At 38.2% G+C, this 24,158-nt stretch overlaps 2 protein-coding genes and 1 non-coding gene across 7 annotated transcripts in view; 1 reads left to right on the forward strand and 2 right to left on the reverse strand.

Moving 5' to 3' along the window:
- The window catches only part of MASTL (microtubule associated serine/threonine kinase like), a 35,664-nt gene extending 17,920 nt beyond the window's left edge, over positions 1–17,744 (reverse strand). For 2 of the 5 annotated variants that reach the window (XM_019749106.2, XM_019749104.2), the window contains exons 1-5: positions 17,441–17,741; positions 14,473–14,610; positions 2,441–2,580; positions 1,430–1,518; positions 106–212 (exon numbers count right to left, since the gene is read on the reverse strand). In XM_019749106.2, coding sequence (XP_019604665.2) covers positions 106–212; positions 1,430–1,518; positions 2,441–2,580; positions 14,473–14,610; positions 17,441–17,626 — 660 coding nt within the window. In that variant the 5' untranslated portion in view covers positions 17,627–17,741. Of the gene's footprint in view, positions 1–105; positions 213–1,429; positions 1,519–2,440; positions 2,581–14,472; positions 14,611–17,440 lie in introns of all 5 variants that reach the window. The other 3 variants (XM_019749105.2, XM_019749103.2, XM_074324967.1) reach the window with 3 other exon arrangements.
- LOC141570286 (small nucleolar RNA SNORA38) lies at positions 10,496–10,626 on the reverse strand. Its single transcript, XR_012494291.1, has one exon. It is a non-coding gene; the product is annotated as a small nucleolar RNA SNORA38 (small nucleolar RNA).
- Positions 17,745–17,925: 181 nt separating the features above from the next.
- Positions 17,926–24,158, forward strand: part of YME1L1 (YME1 like 1 ATPase) — a 43,564-nt gene continuing 37,331 nt past the window's right edge. Inside the window, exons 1-2 of the mRNA XM_019749130.2 lie at positions 17,926–18,661; positions 22,711–22,842. Of these exons, the coding sequence (XP_019604689.1) occupies positions 18,629–18,661; positions 22,711–22,842 (165 nt within the window). The 5' untranslated portion in view covers positions 17,926–18,628. The remainder of the gene's footprint in view (positions 18,662–22,710; positions 22,843–24,158) is intronic.

Here is a 24,158-nt window from a genome sequence, read left to right on the forward strand (position 1 = left end):
ATTTAAATTCATTTTGATCATTTATTAAAAAAAAAAAAATTTAAAAATTTAAATGGTAATCATGAAAGGGCATGTTATGAGAGTTTTTTCTTATCAAGTACTTACAAATCCCAAAGAACTGATGAGAGATAATACTTGTCCTGGGGTTCTTGAATAATCTTGTCTAGGTTTAGCCATTGAAGGTGTTGTAAGGATATCCATCATATTGATATCTATGTACGGAATGAAAAGTATATGACATTCTCTAATCATCTGTTCTGAACTTTGCTCCTCCTTCCACATTATTAAATTACCTACAAATTGGCTTGTGCAACACAAATATACCCAGGAAAGCCAGATGCCATAGAGTAAACATATCAAACTAAGCAACTGATTGAAATCATTAAAGTCTGATAAAACAGAGTCCTGCTCTGGAACGAATAGAACACAGTGTAATGACCCAAAGTCTTAGCTTCTTTAGGGAGCACAGTCCCTAAACAAGAGTGTTATCTAACTGGCAACAAAATAATTCTTGGTAAATCAAATATTAGAAAATGAGGTAGTGAGAAAAACTCAGAAAGGAATCACGATAGTAGATAGTAGAAATATAAATTAAATTTCAATATCAGAATCTATGTAAGGAATTAATACAAATTATGAACACTTCATGTTAACTGACATGTGCAAGTGTAGGTCAAGCTAGAAACTGGCACAGATTTTTCTCAGGTTTCAGTATATAACACTGTAAATAATTCAACATTCACACATAATATTGTGCTATTTTCTTCAGAGATCAAAACTGGTAAGAGAAGTAATACTCTGTGATACAAGATTTTTTAAAAGATAAACTGAAGGTTTGAACTTAACAAATTTCATTTCTACATTATATTGATGAACCAATAAGTTACTTTTTGCTAGCTTAATTGTGTAAAATGATTCATTCATTTTTTAAATTAGCATCTATTTCACCGCTACTATTGAATTTAACATACTCCTGTGTCTGTGTGAACTGTGTGTGCATTTTCTCTGCTCCTTGTTTACCAAGGTTTTGGCGGTGGTCATGTATATTTGAGTAAGTTCTTTAGGTATTAATTGTTTATAATTAATTTAGTCATTTTTAGTTTGTAGTTATTTTAGTCATTTACTGATGTTTTCTTGGTCAGACACAGTTTCAGTAGGGATAAAAAGTCAAAAGAACAGAAATTGTAAGATCATCTTTGCAGAGCCAAAGATCTTCAAGGAACTTTGAGGATTTAAAAATAATTATACCCATTTTACATCTTTAATCAAACGAAAAGATACAATTACACCTTTCTGGTCTATTTTGGAACAAATAATCACCTAATTTTATTCCATATAAACTAACAAAGAAAACAGTATAGGTTAATAAAATGTAGTGTCTAAAATTTGTTGGATTTTTAGAAAGGTACTTACTTGTTATTTTTCTTACCTCTATTCAAAGTAACCTTGGAAAGGCCAAAATCTGTTAGTTTAATATGACCTTCATTAGAAATAAGCATATTGTCTGGTTTCAAATCCCTGCACATACAAAAGAAAAATAGCAGATAACTAATAAAGAGCTAGTGTTGCTGTTAGAATTACCTGGTGGAAAACAGAGAAAGTTACAGAAGAATCAAACCCTATTTATTTTCTCTAAAATAAGGCCCTCATTGGTGGCTTTGAAATTGCAAAAAACAACTCTAAAAAGCAAACCATCTTTTGTATATCTGAATCTACAGGAAAGTTAACTGATTTAATGATTATCTTTCACATTATTCATTAGATATTCCATTAAAAGAAACAAACCTTGTTAGCTAAAACAAACCTCAAGCCAGGTAAAAATCCTATTGGCTTCTTTCAAGGAGGTTAAGATTAAACCTTCATAGAGCAGAGCCACTTAACCTGACTCTCTTTGTACAGAGCAAAACATTGTAAATCAGCTGGGATTACAAAATACAGCACTTGTGTATGATGGTAAAGGAGTGGAAAAAGGATTCAGTATTCTTCACAATAAAATGGTGTATACTCATGATCAAAGCAACATACTGTGTTTCCCCAAAAATAAGACCTAGCCAGACCATCAGCTCTATCTTGTCTTTTGGAGCAAAAATTAATATAAGACCAGGTATTATATTATTTTACGTTATATTATATTATATTATATTATACTGTGTCTTTATAATATATTATACTATAATATAATTCTGGGTCTTACATTAATTTTTGCTCCAAAAGATGCATTAGAGCTGATGGTCTGGCAATGTCTTATTTTAGGGGAAACATGGTATTAAAACAACACAAAGATACGAAAATTAAAGTTGATGGAATTTATAAATTCACACAAGTCAGTACTAAACTTTAGATAACCTGGATAGATGGGCAAGGGGTTATACAAATATTTAATACATAATTTGATGATCTGTGTTTTCAAGTAATAGTCTGGAGAAAAGTCAGTCTTTACCTGTGGATAATTCCATGTCTATGAAGGTAGTCTAGAGCCAATGCTACTTCAGAAATGTATTTCACAGCCATCTCTTCATCAAAATAACCATATATATGTAGGAGAGACTTGACATCTCCACCAATGAGATATTCCATTACCTATCAAAAAGGAACATAAACATTTTAAAATAAAAACAATATGATTTCATTAAAATATATATATTTTGAGCATCACAGCTGTATATATTTTAGCATGGTTCTGTACAAAACACATTTTCTTGGTACCACTCAGTACCCATCAATACCAGGTTTAGTCATGTTGCCATACAGATTTTTCAATATGAATTAAACTTTCATCTGAACAAAAATTCAGACTTACAGAAAAGGTGTAAGAAAAACAGAATGATTTCCCATATACTCTTCATCTATATTCACTCATTGTTAGCACTTTGTTACATTTGCTTTCTTCCTTTCCACATATAAAACATTTATGTTAATCATTAACATAAATATTAATATCTCCTATGCATGCATTTTTGTTCAGACTAAACAGTTTAATTTTTTAAAAAATTATATGGCAACATTAGCAACTGGTATCAATGTATAACTTTTAATTTTTCTGCTGAAGAATTCAAGAATAAAGTTGATGAGATCATAACCCATCACCACTCAATTCTTCATCATGTATCACCCAAGAAGGACGTTCTCACATAACTATGGCATGACATAATTCAGGGAATTTAACACTAACATCATACGATTCTCTAATGTATAGTCCATCTTCAAATTTCTCTCATTATCTCAATATTGTCCCTGGTACCATCTCTCCTCATCTCCCACGCTCAAGCCAGGATCTCGCCCAGGATTGAATTGTCATGTTTCTTTAGTATCCTTTAATCTGAAAGAGTTTTTAGCATTTTTTAGGGGGGGAGTGGAGGGCAGTCTTTCATGGCATCTGATTATTTCTTCATGATTTGATTCAGGTTACGCACTTTGGGCAGGAAAACCACATTAGCAACGCCGAGGCCTCGTCAGTGACTCCCAGCACACGAGAACCTAACTGACATCAATGAGTTCCATTACTCATGATACTCACTTCCATCACTTAGGTAAAGTAGTTACTTTCACATTTCTCCATTCAAGAACTCTCCCTCCCCCACCCCGTACTTAATACACACTCTGGGGGAGATACTTTGAAACTATGTAAATAACCTGTTTCCCAACAAACTGTTTCAATCAATGATTTTAGCATCGAGTAACTAAAGATGATTCCATTATTGCTACAGTCTATTATTCCTTCTACATGTACTAGTCATTAGTCTCAAAATTTTCTATAGTTTTAAGCTATAAAATACTGTCTACTAAGATCATAATAAAACAAGGCCATTTCTTTCCTCTTTAGATTAGCAGTTTCCCTGGTACGTAGAGTTTAGTCAATATTTGTTGATGCGATCAATCATTAACATTTCTTAAGCACAAAATCTGTGCTATGTACTGTGCTAATACTGGGAATATAAGCATAAGTAAAATGTAGTCACTGCATTTAAAGAGTTTATAATTCAGTAGTAGGGAAATAAACAGATACTGTAGTTAAGCTCATTATGAGAATTACTATTAGATTGGTGCAAAAGTAATCACGGTTTAAAAGGTTGAAAATAACTGCAAAAACTGCAATTACTTTTGCACCAACCTAATATGCCAAGCCCTCATTAACAATGATTATCAATCCTTTTTATTTTTGTCAACTTAAGGAAAAAAGTTGGACTTATTTAAATGTTTACTTTCTTCACTTTTAGGGAGATTTGGCATCTTTACACATTGTTTTTGGCCTTTCATATTTCTTTTGTGAACCACTTGTATTCTTTGCCCACTTTCTAGTGGGGTATTTATACTTTCGTACTGATTTGTAAACTCTGTTTACGTATGTCACGCGGGGTGGCATGCGGGGTCTCTGGTCCCGCTTCCCACATAAGAATGCAGGACATGGAGAGGCCAAAAAGGAGCATCCACGGAGCCATAGATAGGGGAGTCATACTATAGTCTCACTGGCGGCTGGGTTGGAGACACAGGAAGCAGGAGCCACACGATCCGCAATCCCCCGTCTACTTGTCTCTGCTAACCAACCAACCCCTTGCTAACTGCAATCCACCTCTCTGCAATCCGTAATCCACACTCCACCACGCCACGCCACTACACCACCCCACTGCTAGCTTAGCTGCGGCAGTCATATCAGTGGCTAATGGCTAAGCAGTAACAGCTGATGGCCAACTAGTCACAGCTGATGACCATCTACTACCTGAGCCAGCACCTTTCTATGTGAGGCCGAGAGCCTGGACACTGCTCTCTGCGACTCTGTCCCCACAACATATTAGTAAAATTAGCCCTTTGTCTGTCTTCTGGACAATAAATATTTTCTCCAAACATGTCATTTGACTGTATATGGTATTTTGTGTCACATGTTTTAAAATTTTAAGTAAGTTTTATCTTGTACTTAGTAAGTTCTGCACTATTCTATGATTATAAAAATATTCATGTCAGTTTTCTTCTAATACTTTTATGGATTCCCCTTTGAAGTAGAAATCTCTGATATGAAAGGGGAACCTAGCTTTATATCAAGTTGTCTAACCACACAAAGAATTATTTCAAGTAACGTCAAAAAACAGAACATGACAGTACCTCCCAAGGACAAAAAGAACTGCAAAAAAATCCTAAATTGAATCCAGTTGTTTTAGTGCTAGTAAAACAATACTGGGATTGTTATTTTGAAGATATTAGACATACACATATTGGAAGTAAAAGCAAAGAAGTGAGTCTGTTAATGTGTAGGATCCCAGATTCTCAGGGTAAAAGTATATAAACACTCTCTCTAAAAATTTTTATAGTTTATATATTTTTTCAAGGATGTTAAGTAAAAATTCTATATCTTCCATTAAATTGGAAATAGCTGTATATATTTTTCTGTTTCTCTAAAACTATGTGTTTCCTCGTCTGTCCACACAAAAGGCCTAAAAGGAATGACAACCTAGTGACAATGAACATTACTGCTTACTACCACCTACATTGTGGTCTCTAAACACTATTTCCCAATAAAAGGAGCTAGACTTCCTCCCTCAGGTCTAGTATAGGACACTTACAAAAGGAGCCTTAAGCACCTTGTCATACCAGAAAGCAAGAATGCTATCAGGATACTAGGATAGTACAAACAGGCAAATTAACCAAAGGGGTTTCTGCTCACTAAAGATGGGACAATTAGAACATAGAAAATAATGACTATAGTGGACTAAAACACATAAAATCTATAAAATTCCATGAATTCATAATGATACTTAAAAAATAAAAATAAACCTATAAACATTTGGAGATTGCTCCTCTGAAAACGGGTGATGAAAGGAAAAGAATCAAGCATTTATTCTGTCTTCCTCATACAAGCTGTTTTCCAGAGTAATGAATTAGATGATAAGGGAAAATTCTTTATAGAGGAATTCCAGCTAATAAAAGCTAAATATTAAAAATGTAAAAATTATCATTTTGCAAGCCTTAATAATGAATCCAGGCAATGAATCAAAGGACGCCAAAACCATTACATGAAAGGTTGATTGGGTTCGTTATAATGATCTTTTGATTTCTGTGTATGTCTGAATGTTTCCATAATAAACGTTTTCATTTTTATGTTCCATATACCTAGTGTAGTACCTGGCATATACGTAGTAGTCAACTATTGTGTATTATTGTGGCTAAGTTCAGTCAGACCTTATCTCTTTGCCAAGTTCAGTCAGACCTTATCTCTTTGCCTCAGAGTAACTTCCCTTTTCTAGGAAACTTTTGTTTTGCCTAAACCAGGACCTCTCACACTTTAATGTGCCTGGGGATCTTGTTAAAAATTCAGATTCTGATTCAGTAGATTTGGAGCAGGGCTTGAGATTCTGCATTTCTAATAAGTTCCCAGATGATGCTGATATTGTTTGTCTATGGAGCACATTTTGAGTATCAAAGATCTAAACCAGTGATGAAGTTAGTAGACAAGATATGGTCCTTTATCTAATTCCAGGAATAGGAAAGAAAAAATATAGCTGTTTACTTATTCCACCAATTCTAGGACATAGCATTGAGAAAAAAAAAGTCTACCAAGTTTAGCAAGATGACCAAGCCCTTCAACCAACATTGTTACACTAGGGTTGTGGAAACCCCCGGCTGCCACATGGCTAAGTCACGACTGATGCCACAGCCAGTCAGGGCATTGGGGAAGGCACACACACCACATATGAAACAGTATGTGCTAAAGGCGTTAGAGAGCCTGAAGAAGAATTAAAAGGTCAAATTGTTCCCTACCTTCTTTGGAAATGACATACAATAATGTTTCCCTCTTTTTTCTATAAACAGCCAGATAGTAAATATTTTAGGCTTTGTTTGTTTAGGTCTATGTTGCAACATGACAGCAGCCATAGGTAATATGTAAACAAAAGAAGGTGGCTGTATTCCAATAAAACTTTACTTATTCACTGGAATATAAATTTTATATAATTTTCATGTGTCACAAAACACTATTCTTCTTTTCATTTTCTAAAATTTTAAAAATGTAAAAACTATCTGAGATAGAAAACCAGCGAGTTTGTTTATCTTGTGGATAGATTATAAACTCAATAGGGAAGTTACAGTAAGATGTGACTGTCCACCTCTTTTTCTTGATTAATCAGACCACATTTGTGATATTATCCAAGATGGCGAAGTAGATAAATGCTATGCTTGCCCTATCCCATGAACTACTATGTACATGCAATGTGGCCTCTCCCACACGCCTCCACTGTTTCTCCGAAAATAAGACCAGGTCTTATATTAATTTTTGCTCCAAAAGACACATTAGGGTGTATTTTCAGGGGATGTCTTATTTTTTCATGTACAACAATCTACATTTATTCAAATACAGTCATGTCATCTTCTGGAACATCGTCATTACATACTAAATGCGTCCGCTGGATGACGATCTTAACTGGGGCTTATTTTTGGGGAAACACGGTAGCATAGGCAGCGAACAACTGTGGATTGCTTTGTAGCTACTACCAGGTAGTCCCCAGCTGGTCACAGGCAGTGACTGACCTGGGCCTCACTGAAGCCCATCCAAAGAGGCCCACTTGGAGATTGGCTTCAGACCACAGAGGAGCACCAATTAGCCCCAAAGGTGGCAAGCCCAAAGGGAGGTCTCTACAGGCACCAGAGCCTACTGGGGCAAATCCTGCTCCATGGGGTAAGCCCTCCACAACAGCCTAAACTGTGGATGTGGCCAAACCCCACAGCCAGTCGGCTTGAGGGTCAATCCCACCACAGATGTGCCAATAGTAATCTAGGCTCAAATATAGCAGGACACACCCAACCCACACAAAGACACTCTTGGAGCACCCAGCTCAGGTGACCAGGGAGACTGACACTGGGTGCCACAGGACATCTACTACATTAGGCCACCTGGCCAAGACTCGGGGACACAGCAGATCTACCTAATATATAGTAACAAACACAGAGAGGCAGCCAACATGACAAAACAAAGAAATACATCCCAAGTGCAAAAACAGAAGAAAACTCTAGATAAAAATCAAATGAAATGGAGGCAAGTGTTCAAGATACTGGTTATAAGGATGCTCATGAAACTTAGTGAGAACTTCAACAAATAGATAGTAAGCATAAAAAAGACATAGAAACCATAAAAAAGAACCAGTCAGAAGTGAAGAATACAATCACTAAAATGAAGACTGCATTAGAAGGAATCACCAGCAGACTAGATGAAGCAGAAGATCGAATCAGCAATTTAGAAGAAAGATAGCAGAAACGCCCTATCACAACAGCAAAAAGAAAAAATCATTTTAGGAAATGAGGATAGTTTAAGAAACCACTGGGACAACATCAAGCAAAACAACATTCGCATCATAGAGGTACCAGGAGAGAAACCAAGGGATTGAAAACCTATTTGAAGAAATAATGACTGAAAACTTTCCTAACCAAGTGAAGGAAATATACATAAAAGCCCAGAAAATGAACAGTCCCGAACAAGATGTACCCAAAGAGGCCCACACCAAGACACCTTAAAATTAAAATGGCAAAAGTTAAAGACAAAGAGAGCATCCTAAATGCAGCAAGAGAAAAGCAACTAGTAACTTATAAGGGAGCCCCCATAAGACTGTCAGCTGATTTCTCAACAGAAATGTTGCAGGCCAGAAGGGAATGGCAGGAAATATTCAAAGTGATGAAAAATAAGGTTTACAACTAAGATTATTCTACGGAGCAAAGCTATCATTTAAAATTGAAGGACAGATAGAGAACTTTCTAGACAAGAAAAAGCTAAAGGAGTTCATCACCACCAAACCAATATTACAAGGAATGTTAAAGGGACTTCTTTAAGATGAAAAAAAAAAAAGATAAAAAATATGAATAATAAAATGCCAATAACTACATATCTATCAACAATTACTGTCAATGTAAATGGGTTAAATGTTCTAATAAAAAACATAGGGTGGCTGAATGGATAAGAAAACAAAACTCTTACATATGCTGCCTACAAGAGACTCACTTCAGATTGAAAGACACACACAGACTGAAAGTAAAGGGATGGAAAAAGTTATTTAATGGAAATGGAAATAGATAAAAAAACAAACAAACAAAAAACCTGGGATAGCAATATTTATACCTGACAAAATAGACTTTAAAACAAAGGCTATAACAAGAGACAAAGAAGGAGCCAGTACTCTCATTTCTAAGGTATTTATCAGAAGAAACCCAAAATTCTACTTTGAGGGGATGTTTGCATCCATATGTTCAGTGTGGCATTATTTAAAATAGCCAAGATGTGGAGGCAACCTGGGTATCCACCAATGGATGAATGGCTTAAGAAGAGGTGGTACATATATACAATGGAATATTGCTCGGCCAGGGAAGGGAATGGGTTCTCGCCATCTGTGGCAGCATGGATGGACCTGGAGGGTATTGTGCTGAGTGGAGTATGTCAGACAGAGAAAGTCAGAGATAATGTGATTTCTTTGCTTATATGTGGAATCTAAAGAACAAAATAAACAAACAAACAAAACAGAAACACACTCATAGATACAGAGAACATTTTGATGGTTGTCAGATGGGAGGAGGATTGAGCGGGTTAGTAAAAAAGGGGAAGGTATTAAAAAATACAAATTGGTTGTTACAAAGTAATCATGGGGATGTAGGGTACAGCACAAGTAATACAATCAATAATATTGTAATAACTATGTATGGTGTCTGATTTATCAGGGTGATAGATAGGAGGAGAGTTAGGGAACAGGGTAAAAAAAGGTGAAGGGATGAGCGGCCGGATGGCTCAGTTGGTTGGAGTGCAGGCTCTGAACAACAGGGTTGCCGGTTTGGTTCCCGCATGGGCCAGTGAGCGGTGCCCTCCACAACTAGATTGAAGACAACGAGCTGCCGCTGAACTTCCAGAGGGATGGCTGGATGGCTCAGTTGGTTAGAGCGCAAACTCTCAACAACAAGGTTGCTGGTTCAATTCCTGCATGGGATGGTGGGCTGTGCCCCCTACAACTAAAGATTGAAAACAGGGACTGGACTTGGAGCTGAGTTGCACCCTCCACAACTAGATTGAAGGACAACTACTTGGAGCTGATTGGCCCTGGAGAAACACACTGTTCCCCAATATTCCCCAATAAAATTTTAAAAAAAGGGAAGGGATTAAGAAGAGCAAATTGGCAGTTACAAACCAGCCATGGGGATTTAAAGTAAAGCATAGGTAATACAGTCTATGTATGGTAATAACTATGCACAGTGCCAGGTGGGGACTAGACTAGTCAGGGGGATCACTTCTTAAATTATACAACTATCTAACCACTCCGCTGTACACCTGAAATTAATATAAAATAATATTGAATGCTAACTGCAATTGAAAAATTCAAAAAGGGGAGTAAAAGGTTCAAAGCTCCAGGTATAAAAACAGTAACTCACGGGATGTAACATACAGCATGGAGAATATAGTCAGTAATATTGTGATAGCGTGGTACAGTGTCAGACGGTTGCTAGACTTATGGTGATCACTTTATTATTTTTTTTCCTGTATGGGATGGTTGGTCTGGAGCCTGCAAGGAGCAAGCTGGCTCCAGACTTCTCCAAGTCCACATTTCTGTGCCTCCAATTCTTACGTGTCCAAAGCCAGGGCACTATAGACACGCCTTTGTAGGAGGGGGTGACCACTTCTTTAGGTATATAAAGGTTGAACCACTATGGTGTACCCCTGAAACTGATATAATGTTGTGTTAGCTATATTTTTCAATAAAAATCTTAAAAATATACAATAAAATAAAAATGCACAAATATTCTTAGCTCACAGGCTGTACAGAAAGAGTATGTCAGGTTTGGCCCATGGGCCATAGTTTGCCAACCATTGGCTTAAAAGATGGGAAGTCATTATTCTTACAGTATTTGGTTTTCACCCTCTTACTGCTACTATTTATTATTTTTGACTGAAAAAGTGAATCATCCTAAAAAGGAAACCCCCGACTCATGCTTTCTCAGAACCTAGGGGTCTCCTGAGGGGCTATCTTTAATCTTGCTCTGAGCGTGAATTCCAATACAAATTTGTTATCTTGACTCCAAAATCTTCCCTCCCCTCCAAATATTACCAGGTCTTATCTACCACAGAGAAGGTCATCACAACTACCAGTAGGTACTGCAATTCATGCTAAGGTATTCATTGGAGTGTTGTTTAGAATAGTTAAAAGAAAACCCAAAGAGTTAAAAAAACAACAAAAAAAAAACCTTAAACCAACTCAGCAATAGGACATTTGTTAAAGAAATTATGGAATTCACATATAAATCTATCTAATTCTATGTAGTCATTAAAAAGGATGAGGTCGGGCCGGCCAGTGGCTCAGGCGGTTAGAGCTCCATGCTCCTAACTCCGAAGGCTGCCCGTTTGATTCCCACATGGGCCAGTGGGCTCTCAACCACAAGGTTGCCAGTTCAATTCCTCGAGTCCCACAAGGAATGGTGGGCAGTGCCCTCTGCAACTAAGATTGAACACGGGCACCTTGAGCTGAGCTGCCGCTGAGCTCTGGAATGGCTCAGTTGGTTGGAGCACATCCTCTCAACCACAAGGTTGACAGTTCAATTCCCTGACTCCCGCAAGGGATGGTGGGCTGTGCCCCCTGCAACTGGAAAACGACAACTGGACCTGGAGCTGAGCTGCGCCTTCCACAACTAAGACTGAAAGGACAACAACTTGAAGCTGAATGGCACCATCCACAACTAAAATGAAAAGGACAACAACTTGACTTGGAAAAAAGGCCTGGAAGTACACACTGTTCCCCAATAAAGTCCTGTTCCCCTTCCCCAATAAAATCTTAAAAAAGAAAAAAAAGAAAAAGGATGAGGTCACCACTAAGTGGAAAAAACAAGTAGAAGAATAGTATTTACAATATGATCACCTTTCATGCATTCATTAAACAACTGTGGTTTGTAAAAAACTTTTATTTTTCCTGAATTAGTCCTAACGCAAAAAAGGTGCTCAACACTGTTCTAAATAAACTTCACTTTTTAAAATTTTTTGACTTTTCCATTAAATCTTTGCAACCATATTTAACATCAGTCTAAATATACTCACAGATTCACTGACAGATTAGAAATGGATTTAACCATCAGGTACCAAAAGAGTTTTACATCAGATTCTATTTTTATAACCTATATTTATAACCTGAATTTTCAGGTTCTACAGCTTGAAGCTGTATGTCACGTTCAATCTCAGGCTTCTGATATAGTAAAAAGTTGATGTGCGGTGCAATTACAAAATATTGGACAATTAAGTTCATGAACTTTCTGCCATGTAAGTGTACGTGGAAAGTTCGTGAATTTAATTGTCCAACCTTTCATATGTTTTACAGAGTTGCAACAAAGCTTTAGCGTATCAAGGATAAACGGCTTTCACTCTTGAAGGCAATCAAATCATGAAACGAATGAATCTTCTGTTGATGAACATATAAATCCCAGGTCTAAAACCTAGTACATCCTAAAACCCATTCATTCACAGACACCACTTATACGTACTAAACAAGCTACCGGAGTTACCAAGCATTTAATGCACAGATCATCTCTGAAGTCAGAAGAATCTCTAGAATTTGTAGTCAAATTATCTTCCATTCTCACCTCTTCCTGCCAGTCCCCCTGCAATTCCTCATTAGAATTTACAGAGTGAAAGCTGCTGCTTTAAATGAACAGCGAGTACTTCTCAAAGTCCATACACCCAATGTCCATCACTTCCTAATATCTTTCCTTATTATACATCAAACCTTATATATTAGGTTGGCGCAAAAGTAATTGCTGTTTTGCAATTATTTTTAACCTTTTAAACCGCAATCACTTTTGTATCAACCTAATAATATTTCTATTATACGAGTATGTCCTTTTCTTACCAAATATTTTTAACACTATTTGCCAGACACTGTTCTGCATGCATTATATTAAGCTACTGAAACTTCATAATAACCTTTTTGGTAGATACTATTATTACCGTGTTTCCCCAAAAATAAGATCTAGCCGGACAATCAGCTCTAATGTGTCTTTTAGAGCAAAAATTAATATAAGATCCGGTCTTATTTTATTATAAGACCCAGTCTTATATAATATAATACAATACAATATGATATAATATAACATATCATAACATAACATAGCATAATATAATACTGGGTCTTATATTCATTTTTGCTCCAAAAGATGCATTAGAGCTGATTGTCCAGCAAGGTCTTATTTTCGGGGAAACACGGTATGTCATTTTGCAGACAAGGAAGTTGAGGTGTAATACAATCATGTGCCATTTGATGATGGGAATGCACTCTGAGAAATGCATCATTAGGTGATTTGTGGTTGTGCAAACATAGCGTGCACTTATACAAACTTAGATGCTCTAGCCTACTACACACCTAGCTATGTGGGATAGCCTACTGCTCCTAGGCTGCAAGCCTACACAGCATGTTACCGTACAAAACCACAGAGCTTAAATGAGGCAAAAGAGAAAATGATGCAATCAAGAGATGTGGTAAACATGAGATGCGTGTGAGTGCTGCCAGTATAACACGGCATATTATTTTACTGCAAACATGTTTTCATAAGTAGAAAGAGTACACTCTAACATAATGATAACAAGTACAGCATAGTACATACATAAACCACTAGCATAGTTGTTTATTATCATTATCAAGTATTATGTCGTACTGGACCTAATTGCCTGTGCTATACTTATACATGACAGGGAGTACAGTCGGTTGGTTTACGCCAGTAGCACAAGCATGTGAGTAATGCATTGCACTACAATGTTACGAGGTCACTAAGCAATAGGAATTTTTTCAGCTCCATTAAAATTGTATGGGACCACCATGGTATATGTGGTCCAATGTTGACAAAAACGCACGATGCCTGACTATAGTTAATTTTATGTGTGAATTTGGCTAAGCCATGGTACTCAGATTGTTTGGTGAAACACCAATCTAAATGTTGCTGTGAAGGTATTTTTAGACGAGATTAACATAGACTTTGTGTAACAGGTGATTACCCTCCCTAATTTGTGGGCCTGATCCAATCAATTGAAGGCCTTAAGATTGAGATGTTGTCCTCCCCACAGTAGCCACCCCCCTCCTACCTCCACACCCACCAAGAAGAGGGAATTCTGCCTCTACACGGCTTTTGGACTGGAGCTAAAACACCAACTCTTTCCTGGATTTACAGCCTGCCAGCCTACCCCGCAGATATCAGACTGGTCAGCTCCTACAATCATGTAGGGCAATTCCTGAAAATAAATCCCCCACTCTCTATAACCACCCCTTCCCCCCCCCACATACATATGTACCCTATTAGTTCTTTTTCTCTGAACAACCCTGACTAATAGGACAGGTAAGGTAACTTGGCCAAGGTCATAAAGCTAGTAAGTGCAAGAGCTGGAATTCAAACCTCGGGACTCTGACCCCATCTTAAATCATCTTAAATCATTGGGTTCAGTAATTGCTGAATGAAGAAAAAAATGTAAAATTGTTTACTCACCAAGTAGACATTGTTTGCTGACTGCAGTGAATAGTACAAATGGACAATGAAAGGACTTTTGCTTAGTGCCAGTGCATCCCTCTCAGCTTGTACCTGATGAGTCATATTTTTGTTGATCATGTCAGCTTTTTTGACAACCTATAGTAGATAACATGACAATAGACATTCTTTTTATTTTTTATTACAAAGTGTTCTCAGGGTTCAAAGTTACCATCATGAAACAACCAGAGAGGGAAAACATACAGATGCCATTTGGACCTCACGTTGTCATGAGGACACTCTGCCAGAAAAACTAATATGATGAAAACAAAAACAGAACTTTCTTCAACAGAGAACTGCTCATCTTGAAATCAAGTGTTAAAAGTATCACCTCCCTTTTGAGATGGAAAAAGTAAACAAATGCTCTCTGATTGCTGTACATCTTAGTAGAAAAAACATTCTTTTCTGCTATTTTTTTTGTTTACTTTGCTCATTTATTCATTTCTTTAGATTCTACATGAAAGTGAGATCATATGGTATTTGTCTTTCTCCAACTGACTTATTTCAGTTAGCATAATGCTTTTCTGCTATTCTTATAACAAAGTCCAAAGATAGTCGTGTTCCTAGTATCTCCCAGATAAGCAGGAACCTAGGCACAGAGAAACAGTAACTAATATAAATACATATTTTACTTGATATTTTGATGGATGGGAATAGAATCAGAAAGAGGAAGAATGTGGGAAGTTTGCCTATCAAAAAAAATTTTTTTAAGAATGATTAGAACTACTGAAACTTAACAGTCTCTAATGCTATATTACAGAAAATAACTAATCCTTTCGAGTTTCTAGGCAATTGGTACAGAAGTAAAACTGTAATCTACATTAAGGTTGGAGCACTAAACTGAATAGTAACACTGAGACTGATTCTCAAGACTACAAGAAAAAAAGGCATATTTCTTCTAAAGATTCATTAGAGTACTTTAATAAAATCATGAATACACTGTAAATTCCAGCCTAACATCCTTTCCACAAGAAAACTGAGGGAAATTGACAAAGCCTGTATGTAACATGATTTCACCTGGCATGCCACTAGATTGGAAACTGTATGAGGGCAGGTTTACTCACCACAGTAGCCCAGATCCTACAAAGAAAGGGATTCTCTCTCTCTCTCCCTCCATATATATATATATTTATTATATATATACACACATATATAATATACATATACACATATATAACATACAATATGTATATTATATATATAGGTATGTAAGTGAATTGGTGTTTTCATTTCAACTGAAATGAAATGACTGATTAGTGGGTACAGTAGAAGTAAAGGCAAAACATCTTGGGAACATATGAAGCAATGAAGAGTTCATTTTAATGGGATGGGTCTGAAAGGTCAGGGACAGTCTGAAGGGGAGCTAAGATGAACCCTACTACATAAATAACATAGGTGGAGAAGAGCACAGAAGGGTGGAAGAAAGCACTCAAAGAGGAACCAGCATAAGCCCAGATGCAAGAAAATACACAGCATTCAGTGACCAGTCAATAGTCTCACGTGGCTAGAACACAGTATATGTGGAAGATACAGTGGAAGTTTAGAGCCAGAACTTACAGCGTGAATGCTTTTCTAAGAAGTTTGGACTTTAGCTTGTGTCACAGCCTAAGGAATGGATGAAAAAATAAAACAGTGATTCCAGGGGGCTATTCTAATAGATTAGGTATGGAAATGAAGGCCTAATGAACCTCAAAAACATCATGTCAAGTGAACAAAGCCAGATGCAAAAGAATTAATGTATAATTCCATTTGTATGCAATGTTCAGAAAAGACAAACCTATAGAGATAGAAAGTAGACTGGTGGTTGCCTGGGGTAGCGGTGTTAAAGGGGGCAGGCAGATGGGCAGGAGAGATCTTTTGGGGGTGATGGACATGTTCTAAAATTCGATTGCGGTGATGGTTACCCAATCTTTAATCTACTAAAAAACCTAATTGTACTTTGAAAGAGGAAGGAAGGAAGAGAGGATGAACAAACAAATGGAGGAAGGAAAATGAAGGGCTCTACTTGGGCAGACTTGGAAATGGAATGGAAGGGGTAATAATGAATATGAGACAGAAATGACAAGCCTCGTTAAGAGATAGGATATACACATGAAGTAGAGGGAAGTTATAATGACACTGGTTTCTAGTTTAAATGACAGGGATGACGGTGGTGTTATTAAGTGGAGAGGGAATACAGGAGGTTCAGAGTATAGGCAGTTAGTTGGAGAGGATTGGTCAAGGTTAGGCAAATACATTTTGGAGGTTCTTGCTATATATTCACATAGCAATGTTCAACAAAAAGTTGAAAATGTCTCTTGCTACTCAGATTGCTGGCTTCTTCCCTTTATCACCTTCACTCACTGCTGAAATGTGAGTAATCTGAAACTATGGGAGTGGATAAGCAAGTGTGGCCAGAACAGCTTCAACACATTGAAATCTGTTGAATGTTTCTGGAATGCTATACACTGCTGCAAGGATAAAGGACTGCTTTGGGACATATTTCAGTTTAGTCTTTAAATAAACGCACATTCTAGATTTATAATGAAAAGTTTGGAGAGAAAAAATGACGTTGTTTAATGAGATCTTGTGGTTGTACACGTTAGAGAAATTAAACTGACAGAATTAAAACATAACTTGGAAAATAACTGTTTCAAACTTAAAGTTTCAAAGTTCATCCTGGTAAAGGCCAAATCAGTAAAAAGGATTCAGAGGTTCTCGTGTCTCCTAAGCATTCGCGGTGTGGAAAAGGGCGGCGGCGAAGGAAAGACACCCGACTTGCCCGCGCTTCTGTCAACCCCAAGGGTGAAGTCAGTGGCAGGGCTGGGCAGGCGTCAACAAGCCGGGCCACCTAGTCTAGTAGCGGCCCCGGGGCCTGCCCAATTCAGGGGTCAGGAAGAAGAGCCGAAGGGCTGGACTCTTTCCCTTGCTTTACTCCTGGATTTCTTACCTTCACCGCATACAATTTGCTGCCTTTCTGCCCCAGATACACCTTCCCAAAGGCACCACGGCTAATGGGCTTCACTATGGTGAATTCCTCAATGGAGGGAGGTCGCGGCACCGAGATGCTATTCATGCACTCCCCTGACGCCGCGCCTCTTCCACTCTCCTTCTCGGCCCGGGCGGGGGGCTCCATTGCAGGCCAGTCCAGATTTAAGCCTGCAGCAGCCGCCAAGATCTCTCGTCCCGACGCAACTCCCGCCAACTGGGTTCAAAGTAAAGCTCTGCCCACGCCGCCCGCCGGCGGTGACGTCACCCCGTCGATGCCCGAGCGAAACCCAGCCCAGCGCAGCCCCGCCCCTGTCACCCGCCCTTCGTAAACGCCGAAGGAGCCTATGGGCGTGAGGGAGGGGACACTGGGAAATTCTCCAACCAACCAGACTCTTAGAGGGCAGTGACCACCGCCCACTTCCTCTGTAACGACGGGGGTGGGCCGTGCCACGAACAGTTGTTGGCCAACAAGGGACAATGGGTACTTGAAGCGGAATCGAGGGACTTGAGTTCTCTCCCGACCTCTAAGAGAGGCTGCTGGGGCCTCTTCTCTCCCTGCCCCTTTTTTCCAGTCCTTCGCGATCTCCCACCCCAACGAGAAATGTAAACTAATTTAGTCTGTTCTGGAAAGCGATGGCCAGTGAAATCATAGATGTGGCGTAACTGGATGAGCAGGAGCAGGTAGTGACCCTGTAATCTGACATTTTAACAGGTTGTAATTTGCCTGACTGAAAACGATTAGGACCAACGGGAATAACTTTCTATTTATTGTGGAGAATGTAAAGAACACTAAATTGTAGCAAGCGTATTACTCAACGTGAACGTCAACTACGTACTTTGGGAGCTACCAAAGCTCCGCAGCGGTGGCAGAAACACCGGCCCCGGAAAACCCCGAGCACTGACGTAAGTCCTCGGGTTGCCGCGCTCCCCTGCCCCGGAAGTACTGTTGCGTTAGAGCTTTGCCTTCCGGGACAGGTTGTCGTTGCTGCAGCTGGAGGAAGGGGAGGCCATTTTCCGTTTCTAAGAAGAGTGAGGGTAAAGTGAGGGAGAAAAAGAAGGAGGAAGAAGGGCTCAGCGCCTCCCCGCCGGGCTGTGGACAGAAGGGCAGTGTCGGCAGGCGGGTGAGGTCGCTGAGGGCCCGGAGGAGATGTTTTCCCTATCGAGCACGGTGCAGCCTCAGGTGAGTCCTGGCATTCAGTGCACTTCTCCCCCCACCACCGCCCGCGACTGTTGGCCATTTGCGTTTCATGGAAACGGTTTCTCGTAAAGGATCGTAGGAGGGAAGCGATCAGACCAACGCGAGTCCTGGGGGTGAGCGGGGATCAGGGGCAGCGCTGAGAGTAAAGGGCTGATGGTGAAGCAGAGATATGATTAAGAACGTGATGGAGACTGGCTTATCGAGTTGACTGCGTGGAATTTTTGCTACGGAATCAATCAGGCATTGTTCAGTGCGGGATACTCAGGGATAGAGATAGGGGTGGGGGAGACGTTCTTGTCATACATGTAAGGGAAGCAAGTAATATTCCCTTTTCATCTTTCCACCTCGCCGGAGACTAGTATTCACAACCTTGATCCCCTGTTCTTTCCCTTTAAATGGAATTTAACGCAATCATGCTATAATAATTTGAGTAATCTGTCACGAATGCTTTTTTATTTTGACCAGGAAAGACTAATAAATAGAATTTTTCAAGTTATTGACTGCTTATGAAACGAAAGAAGGGGCAGAGAAAAATGATTCCACGGGTTTTCAATTATCTTCTTTTAGGACTAATCACTTGTAACTTGTAAATAATCTTGGTTCATTTAAAAATCATTTTTGATGGTAACGTTTTGATAGTTTTTCCCCCCAGAGAGTTCTTATAGTCTTGCCAACTGTTTTTGAAAATATTCAGATTTAAAAATAATTTTTTGGAAGCTCTTTGGTTTGTTGGTTTAAACGTATAATTATGTTCCTTTGTGTAACACATACTCCCTCGGGTTTTTTGTTTGTTTTGTTTTTTGCTATTACTGGCTGGATAATAGAAAATGAGGTGATTATTTACTGGGCATAAGTAATGTGCTGGGTGAACAAAGCAAATGTGTCATCTTGATGGTGATATGAAGTAAAAGGTAGGAGTTAGCCAGGTGAGGAATGACTGGAAGTGAACACGTTTGCCAGGCAGACCAAATGATATCTGGAGGTCCTGAGGTTCGGAAGAGCTTAGGCAATTGGAGCAAACAAAAATAAGGGCAGTGTGGCTAGAGCGTGGTGATTAAGGAGCACAATGGCAGAAAGAGGTTGGGGAGAGTCCTTGAAGCAGATCATACAGGCAGTAATAATAAGAGACTTTGGATTTCATTTTAAGTGTGTTGGGAACTACTGAATGCTTTTAACTAGGGAGTAACATGATCAGATTTACACTTTTAATAGATTATTCTGGTTTATTGCTGCGTGGACAGTGTGAAAGGGCAGGACTGGATGTGTTTTCAGTTAAGGATGCTATTGCAGTAATCCATGAGAGGCATAATACACAATAAAGTGGCAATGGTTATGGAAAGAAGGGAATGAGATTTATTTTGTAGAAAGAATAGCATTTCATGAGGTATTGGATATAAGGGGTGATGGAAAGAGGTGTTTCTAGTTTGATCAGTTGCATGCATGAAGGTATTATTTACCAAGATGACAGTTTGGAGGAATCCTACCGATTGTTTGGAAAAGAAGTCTGACTTGGTCTGTTGAATATAGTATCAAACTTTTGAAACTGAACTTCAAGAAATTGACATCAAGAGGACCCATTTTAGGAGAATTTATCATCAGCTGGATGGAGAGTTAGCAGTACACGCCATTGGTAGAGATGGTGAAGGGATTTTGTGTACTATAGGCAAGTCTTAACTGGGCTCACATAGGGCCATTATGCATTTTATGCTGTGAAAGATGGTAGAACATATTTGTAATTCCTGGTTGCTTAATTGGTTGAATACACTTGAATTTAAATGGTAAAGTTACAAAAGCCACAGAAGGTAAACTTTATCATTGAGAAGAGATGAAACCGGCTTTTACACTGTAAATCCTTTCTTGAATGAAAAGATAACTAATTCAAATAAACTTTTTCAAAGAAATGGGCAGAAAGTACGTATCTTAAAATAATTTGATTCCTGTTGTTTTAAAAGAACTTATTATTTCTGACTCTAAAAATAACACATGCTCATTTCCAAAAATGCTGAAAAGAAAAATATACAAGTGAATAATAAAGATCACCTATAATCTCATTACCCAAAGAGATCACATTTTAGAATAAATTCTTCCATACTTTTTATCAGTACACAAATGTGTATGCATACTTTAAAAAAAAAGATGTTACATGTAGTTTTATAGTCTGTTTTTTTTTTCATTTAACAGTGTATCATAAATTAATTTCTATATCGATAACTATGGAATGAAAATATCTTTAATTGGAATCTGGAGTCAGATTATCTGGACTAGAATTCTTGCTCCTATACTTTCTAGCTAGCTGTGTGACAACTATGTGACTTTGTACCTGCCACTGAACCTATTTAAATTCTTGCTGTCTTAATTAAATAGGAAGTATAATAGTAACTTATGTTTATGGCTGGTATAAGGATTAAATGAGATGATATAAGTAAAGCACATAGTAAAAAACCTGGCATACAGGGAGAACCCGTTTAATTTATTCATTTGCTTAACAAATATTTAGCATCTACTGTGTGCATTGTTGTTGCTCTGGGATACAGTATTGAATAAGTTAAGAGAAAAATAAAATATAAAATATGTAATTTATGTATTATATAAAACATTTTGTATTAAGTAAATGTATAAATAAAATAGAGAAAATAAAATAAACGAATAAAGAAAAAAATCCCTTGTCACATGGAACTTACATTCTAGTGGGAGAGTGTGATATAATAAAAAATAAATATTTGGTCTCTGTTCCCAGTTCTTGATAGAGTTCCTAAAACCCTTGGAATTTCCTGAGTGATAGTAGTGTCTTATTCTTAAGGAATCCCTTTGGATCCCTACTGGATTTATGCTAATAAAGTGACTTAGGGTGGGGTCTCTAGATAATTTCAGGACTAGGCCTGTCACCAGAAATAACTCTCAGCTCCAACTCCCTGGCCTCTGCGAGGGGAAGGCTCACCTGCCCTGGAGAATGAGCTCTGTAAAAACTATAACTAGATTCAGTGCAGAGATTCACAGTGCAAAGGGTGGTACACTCATGATCGTGGTTGAGCCTGTGTCAGGACCCTTCTGGACCTTGCCCTAAGTTCCTCTTCATCTGGCTGTTCGTTTTTATCTTTTATAATAGACTGGTAAACATCAGTAAAGTGTATTTCTTAGTACTGTGAGCTGCTCTAGCAAATTATTGAACCCAAAGGGGGTTGTTGGAAACCCTGATTTATAGCAGGTAGATCAGAAGTATGGCTGGCTTGGGACCTGTGACTGGCGTCTGACATGGGAGAAGTCTTGTGGGACTGAGCCTTTCACCTGTTTGATCTGCACTTAACACTGGGAAATTGGTGTCAGAATTGAAGTGTTGGGACACCCAGCTGATTGTCAGAGAATTGGTTGAGACAGACACAGGTAATAAACAGCATATAATTAAATCAGTGAACAGATAAAGTGTGTTAGATAGTGAAAGTACCAAGAAGGAAAAGTGGAGCAGAGAAAGGGATAAGGAATATTTTTTTAGGAGACAGTTGTTGGAAAACTAAATAGATTGGCTAGGGAAAAGAGTCTCATGAAAAGATAACTTTCGAGTTAAGAATTCAAGGGTGTATGAGAGCAAGCTGTGTCACTACCTGGACAAAGGGAATAAAGAGCAGTGCAAAGGCCTTGGGGTGAGGACCTACCAGGTGTGTTCCAGGAACAGCAAGGAAGCCAGTGCGACTGGAGCAGAGAAAAGGAAGGGGAGCATAGTAGTGGATAATGTGATAAAGACCCATGGAGGTCTTTCTGTGTCATAGTTGTTAAGACTGGCTTTTATTTTAAGTTAGAAGAGAAGCCACAGGAGGATTTTTGAGCAGAGGAGTGATGCGATCCAACTTGGGTTTGGCTAGAGCACACGCAGGGAGAGTAGTTAGGAGGCTGTTGAAAATCCACATATAGGTGATGGTGACTAAGAACAAGATGTTGCATGTGGAAGTCGAGAAGTATCAAATTCTGGATAATTGTGAAATACGTCATTTTGTGGCGGTCCGTACTACTTAATTTCTGCTTTCATCTTTTTCTAGGTTACAGTTCCTCTGAGTCATCTCATCAATGCCTTCCATTCACCAAAAAGCACATCTGTTTCTGTCAGTGCACCAGTTTCTCAAAACCAGCATCGAGATGTGGTTCCTGAGCACGAGGCTCCCAGCAATGAGGTAAGAGTTTTTACCCCGGTTGGGTGAGAAAACATTTTGATTTAATACGTTGTAAACATGTTTGAAGGGTCTTTCTATATTTAGGCATTTCTAACAAGGTAATTTCTGTCATCAGTTTAATCTCCTTTGCAATTAAGTATGTCTAATTCTGGCTTTATTGTACAGAGAAGTTACTTTGTCTTATTCTTTAACATTTAATTTATAAAAAATTTCATGTCGCACTAGATTTGGTATTTACTTTCTAGGTTACTATTTGTGTGATACCATTTAGATATTCTTTTGTGTGTTGCTCCAACAGTAGCAGTGAACCCACAGTTAACTAACAGTTATTGTCCCCCCAAGTCTCAGGGAAGATGCAATAGTAAGAAGCTACCATCTACTGCCTTATAGGAGCTTTCAGTGTAATTGAACGATTAGAGTATAGGTACCTGAAAATGAAATGTGTAAGCTTTGGAAAAACAGTATTGAGAGAATTATAAAATCAGTGTTGCCTAGGACATCGGGAAGTTCCACTCCAGGAATCCTTCTGCTTATAAGGTTCAGTAATAAGCTAGTTGCTTGTACTTCAGAATACATTTTTTATAGAAGACATAATCTGTAGTTATTTCCCAAAAGCCTCTTTGACCCGTAAGTAGTTTATGTTGTTAGTTCTAATATCAGGGACTGTGGTGAGGGACTGGAGGGGAGGAGCTGGGGGAGGCGGTCAGTCCTGTGATAAAGTTTTAATTAGAGGGAAAGTTTGTCTTTGTCATCTTTATGCTTTTCTTTTATACTATTTGCCCAGTTCCTATTGCCTTTTTCTGTAGGCATTCTGTTGTCTTACTATTGTCCTGGCACCCTTCTCCCAAATTACAGTGCAAGAGAGCTTTCCTAATGAAAATACTACGTGCAGCAAAATTATGTTCATTTTAGAAATTTTTGAAAACATTATGTACTTGAAAGAATTGAAATTCACCTGTGAACCTAGTCCCTAGAGATAATGCTGTTAACATTTTGTGTTTTATTTCATGTCTCTTTTTTTCTCATGTACTCTTATATTTTATAATTGGACCATACTGCAGTGCTGGTTTAGATTCTGCTTTCTTCTTTAATAGTCTTATGAACTTATTATACCATACATTTTCCAAATTTTTAATGACTTCAAATGTTCATTGTATGATGTTCCATTGTTGGATATTGTTTCTAATTTTTTGTTGCTATAAATAATACCATTTTTACTCTCCATGTTGCTAAATCTTTGTTTCGTCAAGTGAAATTGCTACGTCAGTAGTTAAGTACTGTATTTTGCCATGTATAATGCGCACGCACCTTTTTGC

The sequence above is a fragment of the Rhinolophus sinicus genome, linkage group LG02 (assembly GCF_036562045.2).
Source record: "Rhinolophus sinicus isolate RSC01 linkage group LG02, ASM3656204v1, whole genome shotgun sequence".
Classification (NCBI taxonomy): Eukaryota; Metazoa; Chordata; class Mammalia; order Chiroptera; family Rhinolophidae; genus Rhinolophus; species Rhinolophus sinicus.